The following is a 6,945-nucleotide window of genomic DNA, read 5'->3' as shown; positions in this document are numbered from 1 at the left end:
GATGTGCCGGGATCCCATATGGGCACCGGTTCTAATCCCGGAAGCCCTGCTTTCTATCCAGTTCCCTGCTGCTTATGGCCTGGGAAAGCAGTGGAGAAATGACCCAAAGTTTTGGGACCCTGCACCCACATGGGAGACCCAGAAGAAGTTCCTGGTTCCTGGAATGGCTTCAGATCAGCACAGCACCAACCATTGTGGTCACCTGGGGAGTGAATCACCAGATGGAAGATCTTCCTCTCTGTCTCTTCTCTCTGTATATCTGACTTTGCAATAAAAATGAATGAACCTTAATTTTTTTTTTTTAAAAAGGCTTCTTTTGACATACATTTAAAAAAGAAAAGAAAAGGGAAGTGGAGGGGCTGAGCATCTTGGATGGGCTACCACCTGTCCGAAGGTGGCATCAGCGAGAGCCAGGATTTGGGGAACTGGAAGTGAGTCACTGCAGTGAAGTGCCTAAGGGGAAGCAGGCAGGAATCTGGGCTCCATCTGGAGGGCCACGGCGAGGTTTGCTCAGTTGTGCGGTTTGGAAGCATTGCTGAACCCCATGCAGGAGGGGAATGTGGGCCACAGTCCCACAGAAACCGAGAAGAAGTTCTGTGGGTTATGGGAAATAGACACCCAGCTGGCCAACCCAGCAGGTGCCACCAGCTCACCGGGCAAGGGTGATAAGAGTGCACCCAGGGCAGGGACAGCCCCAGAGCTGCTGGCCTGAGATCCAGTGGGCCAATGACCTTCCAGGAGTGATGGGCTGGCTCATGAGCACCCCAAGCCCTTAGGACCGAAGTAGGGGCCACAAAGGGGCTCCAAGCAGAAATGACACTGGGGCCCGCCACAACTCAGCTGGGTTGGCCCAGACCTCAACATGGGCAGAGCTTCAGCAGCTGTCAGAGGGTATAGCTGAGGGGATGAGATGAGAGATGGAGTTGGGGTGGGTGGCACCTCCTGGACTGGTCTACACTACCTCCAACCCTCCCCTCCTGTTGGGAAATCACTGCCAAGTGCAACTCAAGATGTCAAAGAGATTCCTCCCAGTCCCTCCCCTCCGCCACCACCCTGGCAACCCAGACTTTGCCAAGTGCACTTTGCCAAGTGAACATAAAGATTGCCCTGGTCCCTCCCCTCTGCCACCACCCTGATAACCCAGCCCCTGCCCTGGGCTCTAGCCAGTTAGGGGAGAAAACAGGACTGTCATCCCCTCATTTTCAGCACTAGGGCCACCGTTCTAGCCCTTTCTGGCCCCAGCCGTGTGGGGGTGTCAAGGAACTCCTGGTGGTAGCACCCCTTCCTTTCCCCACTCTGGGGTGGGGTGGGAGATGGCAGGTGCACAGGTGGGGCCTGGCTACCTTTGGGGGAAGACGCTAAATCTAGGATACACTGTTCTTTCCTGCGCTGCTGATTCATGTCTGGCTGCTTCCCTGCTCTTGCCCTTCCTCTCTCTGAAGCACCCCTACCCCCACACGAAGCCACCTCCTCCAGGGAGCATTCCTGATTGCGCTGACTGACCTCCAGCTCCTAGTGTCCTCCTAGCACTGGACAGTCCTTTCCTAGGCAGGCTATTTCTGAAGGAAGGTCTCTGAGAATCAGCAGTGGAGCCTGGGGGAGTGAGGAGGGACAGGTCTGAGCAACTCTCCTTGACTGAAGCCCCCGGTCCCTGCCACCTCCCAGATAAGGCCAAGAAACAGGCGGGCCTTACTTGGCAGCCTGTCCATCCTACCTCCCACACTGCATTCACTAGGTAGAAGTCCACTGGGGCCAGGCCAGGCTCCATGCTAGGTGGAGAACAGGGCAGACAGCATCTGAGCCTCAGCCCTGGGTGGCTGTCACCTGCTCCTCTTCCGTACCTTTGTATGCGTACCCACTGGCTGCCTCCCCCTGAGAACCCTCTAAGAACTTTAGATGTGGGACATCTTCTCTCCACAATGGGACCCTGGATCACCCCCACATGTCCCTGTGACTGGCCAGGCCTGTTCCCCACTTTGGGAACACTGAACTCCCCCACAACCCCAGGGCAGGCCTGGAGTGGCCCCTGCCCTCTCTCTGCTGCAGGGGTGACCCCAGAGCACACAGAAATGAACCTCTTCCTAGCCTCAGGGTCCATGGCAGCCTAGAGCTGATCCAGAACCTTCTGCAGCTATTGACTTGGGCAGCTTCCTAGAATGGTCAGGGGAATTTGGGTTCTTCTGGGGAAGCGGTTGAGGCTACAGCCGAGCAAAGAGTCCACAAAACCCACTCAGGGAGTTTCCCGGGCCATGGGGTCCCCAGGGGTGCACCCTGGCTGAAGTTGTCATGTGGGTTGTTATGGTGCCTGGGCACTGTCTGAAGAGCATCAGTGGCTCCTGGCAGATGCAGAGGCCGCAGCAGGTGGATAGAAAGTACTGGAGTAGGGAAGAGGCATGGAGGGCATGGCGGGTTGGGTGCAAGGACACAGCGGGTGCCTGCTCCCACACACTCTTCCTCTGTCTCCAGGCCAGGCTGTGCTCCACCCGGCCTAGTTAGAAGAGACTGGTGGAGGAAGCAGCTGCTATTCCCTACTCCTGCACAGGAAGCTGCTGCCACGGTTGTGTACCTGCAGGTGACAGGGAACATCCCTGCTGCCCTGCACCGGGTTTAAGGAAGGGAGCAGGTCGGGGTCTCTGGCAGCTGGCAGGACCCCAAGAGAAGCAGAGAAACAAGGTGTGAAGCCCACCACAGGGCGTATCCCATGCATCTCATTTTTTATATCTTGGTGGAGCTGCCTGAGATGGGTCAAACATCCCTCTGTAGGAGCTGAAATTGAGACCCAGAGAGGGTCAGTGAGCTGTACAAGATCACACAGCATGACAGCGGCAGCAGGGCATCCTGCCCATGGGGAGGCTCTGTAATGAGCAGGGAACAGAATCCCCCAGCCTCGGGGATCTAATGTGGCCCTGCAGGGTGGGGGTTGGGGTGGGCCTGGCCTGATCTCTCCCCCAGGCTCTGGGCTTGTTCTGAGAAGCCAGAAGTTAATACAGTGAATCAGTCGCTGTCCCTGGGAGAGTTGAGTTTCAGCAAAGACCTTTGGTTGTCAGCATCATCGCTAAGGAAATATGATCAGCCATGAGATCACATGAGAAGGCAGATTGCACCTGAGTCCATGGTAGATGTCATCCTGAGTCATCCTCGGTGCTTGGGCGAGGGGAGCAGGTGGAATCAAGCCTTGAGCTCATGCACCAATTCCAAGGCCAAACTAAATATCTTTTGGCCTTACACCTGTCGGAAAATGCCCACATGAGGTAGGTCTGGAGTTCCTCCTTTGGAGCGCATGCCCCATGCTCCGGCCCTATTGCCTGAGCCACCTGCCATGATGCCCAGGTCAGTCAGGAGACTCCAGGCATGGCCTTGTCCCAGGTGCAAGGCAGTCATGCTGTCATTCCCCTCCCATCTGTTCTGAGAGGCATCCAGTTGGGGGCTCTGGGCTTCCCAAGCAGTGGGAGCCCCAAGTTGGCAGGCCAGTGATAAAGACCTCGCAGGGCTCCAGCCTTCTACAGGCAGGGCCCTCAGCCTGCCAAAGTTACACGCATAGCCAAGGCTGCTCCGGACTCAGCTCAGATGGAGAGGGGCTCCGTGTGCCTTCTGCCCCAGGTACCACTTCAGCCAGGTCCCAGGACGGCCCCTCCAGCAGCCTGAGGCTCACCCGGGATCCAGAGGCTGGGCACAACCTCAGCGTGGCACTGTGCACGAGGGACATCCCCCCTGCAGAGGATGTAGGCTTTTCGATTCTACTAATGAGGAACTAAGAAATGTCTCCTTTGAAATGAGAAGTGGGGTGGCCCCAGACACGTGGACCCCACCTCCATCCCCCTTTAAGCGTCCATTCTCTGGAAAGCCACAAACATTCCAAGACTGGATTTTCACTGACTCATCTCAGATTCTTCGAATTGCCCCTACTCTAGGGCAGGATGTTGGGGGTGGCAGTAGGAGGCGGAGCAGGACACCCCAAGAGGTTAAATAGTCACCTCCCATCAAGGATACACCCTGCCTCGTCTCCCCTGGGAAGAAGGACTCCAGCACCATGGCAACCCCCCTCAGGCTGTTGCTTGTGGCTATGCTCCTTCTGGGGGCAGTCCTGCAGCAGGTGCATGCAGGTGAGAGCAGGGCCTGGGCTGGGGCACAGGCAGTGCAGGAGGTGATGGGCTGGTGACACAGCACCAACACACAGATTTCTGTTTAATTTATACCTCCTCTCCTCCCTGCACACTAAAGGCGAGAAGGGCCGGCGGGGGTAGGGTTTGGAGGGAAAGCAGTGCTACGGCAATGGTGTGTCTATTGAAGTGCTGAGCAGACAACAGCTGCAGCAGTAGCTTTCCAGAGAATCTGTCTTCTTCTGGGGCCTTAGGCACTGAGGAGGGACCAGAATCAAGACAGCAGGTGGTGCTCTGGAGCTGGAAAGTGGAGGATTTCCAAAGGAGCAAGATGGGCAGACCCAGATGTGTGCACAGCTGCAGCGGGGACTTGCACACAGATGTGCACACATATGGAGTCCGGCGGGGAGATGCACAGGCACATGGAGCCCCCCAGAGCATACACGGAGATGTGTGTAACATGCGTGCACACACACACATAATGACTTAGGTGGCCCCCCCAGGCTCCCCACACACATGCACCCACACACCTTTCACATCGGATCATCAGTGCAGATCACAGTGCAGGCACACACAAGCCACGCCCCCTGCCACACACACACCAGACCAACACAGGAACATGCACATACAGATTCACTCACATGCCTACACACACACACACACACACACACACACACACACACGCCCTCATGGTGACTCCCAAGCTTCCCCTCTCTGCAGCGCGAGCCACCAACGTGGGCCGGGAGTGCTGTTTGAAGTATTTCAGGGGCTCCATCCCACTGAGGAAGCTGGTGTCGTGGTATAAGACCTCAACTGAGTGTCCCAAGGAAGCCATCGTGTAAGTTCCTGCTCCACCTCTGCTCCCGGGGACACCCTGCACCATGCACCAGGTCACAGGGTTCCCCCTCCCCCCGGTGTCCTGTGCTCACTGTCCTGGCCTGAGTCTGGCCCAGCTGAGCCACAGTCAGCTCCCAGTGCTGTGTCCAATCTGCCAGGCTCCAGGGTGGCCACGGGCCTGCAACACCAGGTCCCTGGGTGGGCCAGGACTAAGGCGAGCCCTGTGAGGGTGGACACCACCAAAGACAGCCTATTGGGCCACACCTGCCCACAATGGCCTGGGTGACTTCTAGTAAGTTCTTGGTCCCAGGGTCCCCATTGGCACAGGTGGGGCTGGAAGGTTCTGGAAGGTTCTCTGGGCCCTGACAGCTCCTCTGGTGTTTTTCTCCCTCTGGGCAGGTTTGTGACGGCCCAGAACAGGTCAGTCTGCTCAGACCCCAACAACGGGCACGTAAAGAAGGCCGTCCAATATCTGCTCAACCTAGCACGCAACTCCTGAGATTCTCCCTGCACTGCCTGGTCCAACGAGGCACCCTGGCTACAGAGGCCCCACCCTGTCCTTGTTTGGACTGCAGCTGCAGGAGCTACAGGCTGGGTATTAAAGTCTCTGTCCTCCAGCCTGGGTCTGTGTGTTCTGTCCCAGTGGTCCCTGCTATCACACACACAGAGGCCACGGTGAACAGATGTCTTCCCTCCCCAGTCAGGAAGGGCAACTGAGGCTGCTGCAGACCCTGCCAGGAGAGAGGAGGCCTGGGCAGGGGCTGGGGCTGTTGGGTCCTGGGAGGGCAGGGCAAAGATGGAAGAGTTGGGGAGCAGTGGGGACCCTGGGCTGGCTGTCCCCAACATCTTCTGAGTGCCCTGCCCCACGGGGCATTCCAGGAAGGGTGGGCTGGGTTCTCTGCCCCCACTCCACAGCAGCCTCTTTCCTGCCCCATGCAGAGCTGACAGCCTGCTGGTGGACTCAGCTCCACAAACACCGCCAGGACCCTTGTGCTGGCCAGGCTGGCCAGCCCTGCAGTGTGGTGCTATGTGCCTGTGTGTGGTACATCATACATACAGGTGTGTAATGTGCACATGTGTGTGAATGTGATATATGTGTTTGTGGTATATGTATAGGTATATATGTATATACACATGTATGTGCATGTGGTGTATTGACTGAGTCGTGATGTGTACATGTGGTGTGTGGTGTATGTATGTGCTCCGTGCATATAGTGTATATATATAGTGTATATGTGTGTGTGTCTGTATGTGGTATGTGTACATGTGTGCGGTGTGTGCTGTACGGGTGCTGTGTGGATTGTGTGCGCATGCGCTGTGTGTATATAATGTGAGATGTATGTGCGTGGGATGTTCCCCACTCTTCCACCCTCTGTGCTCACCTCACGACCCTAGCCAGCCCTCTGGGTTCACACCAGAGCACAGTTGAGCCCCTCTAGGGACCCTACAGCCTGGCACTCCTAAGGGTGGGGATACGAGGAGGCGACTCGGGTTCCCTCACTCCAGCTGGGAAACTGCAGTGTGTAGCGGGAGAGTGCGGGGTCTTTAACCGCCTGGGCTTGCCTCCCTCCGCAGCCCGGGGTTGTGTGCACGTGGATCACAGCCTGGGGCCTGGGTGTTGGGCGCTTCAGGAATGCAGGGCACCTGCCGCAGGTCGTTCCCCTCAGCCAGGACTCTGGCTCTCGACTGCCCCCTGCCTGCCTGAACAGCCGGATGCTGGCTGCTGAAGACTCCATGGGGGGCTCTGTAGTCCAGAGAAAGCAGGTTTCAGAGCAGGTGTAGGTCTGGGCTTGGCCAGTGAGGTGCTGTTCAAGAGCCACAGAGGGGGCGTGCCGGGGCTGGAGAATCCCCAGAGGGCCACAGTGGGACGGAGCGGAGGGTCGCCTCATGGCCGGGGTGGGGAGCCAGGCAGAGGTGGAGCCCAGTAGGGCCAGGGGCGATTGGAGGAGTTGTGACTTGGACGCCCCTGGGAGCAGTGCGCATGGCAGAGAGTGCGGACGAGCAAAGC

The 6,945-nt window shown here is 57.5% G+C and overlaps 1 protein-coding gene across 1 annotated transcript; it reads left to right on the top strand.

Annotated features, from left to right (window-relative positions):
• The first annotated feature begins 4,030 nt into the window (after positions 1-4,030).
• Positions 4,031-5,436, top strand: CCL17 (C-C motif chemokine ligand 17). The gene is made up of 3 exons (XM_040982181.1): positions 4,031-4,103; positions 4,821-4,938; positions 5,337-5,436. The coding sequence occupies exons 1-3, from the start codon at positions 4,031-4,033 to the stop codon at positions 5,434-5,436; spliced, it is 291 nt and encodes a 96-aa protein (XP_040838115.1).
• Positions 5,437-6,945: the final 1,509 nt, after the last annotated feature.

The sequence above is a fragment of the Ochotona curzoniae genome, unplaced genomic scaffold, assembly GCF_017591425.1.
Source record: "Ochotona curzoniae isolate NIBS_2020 unplaced genomic scaffold, NIBS_Ocur_1.0 contig_3622, whole genome shotgun sequence".
NCBI classification, from domain to species: Eukaryota; Metazoa; Chordata; class Mammalia; order Lagomorpha; family Ochotonidae; genus Ochotona; species Ochotona curzoniae.
This window is presented reverse-complemented; position numbering and strand designations above follow the sequence as displayed.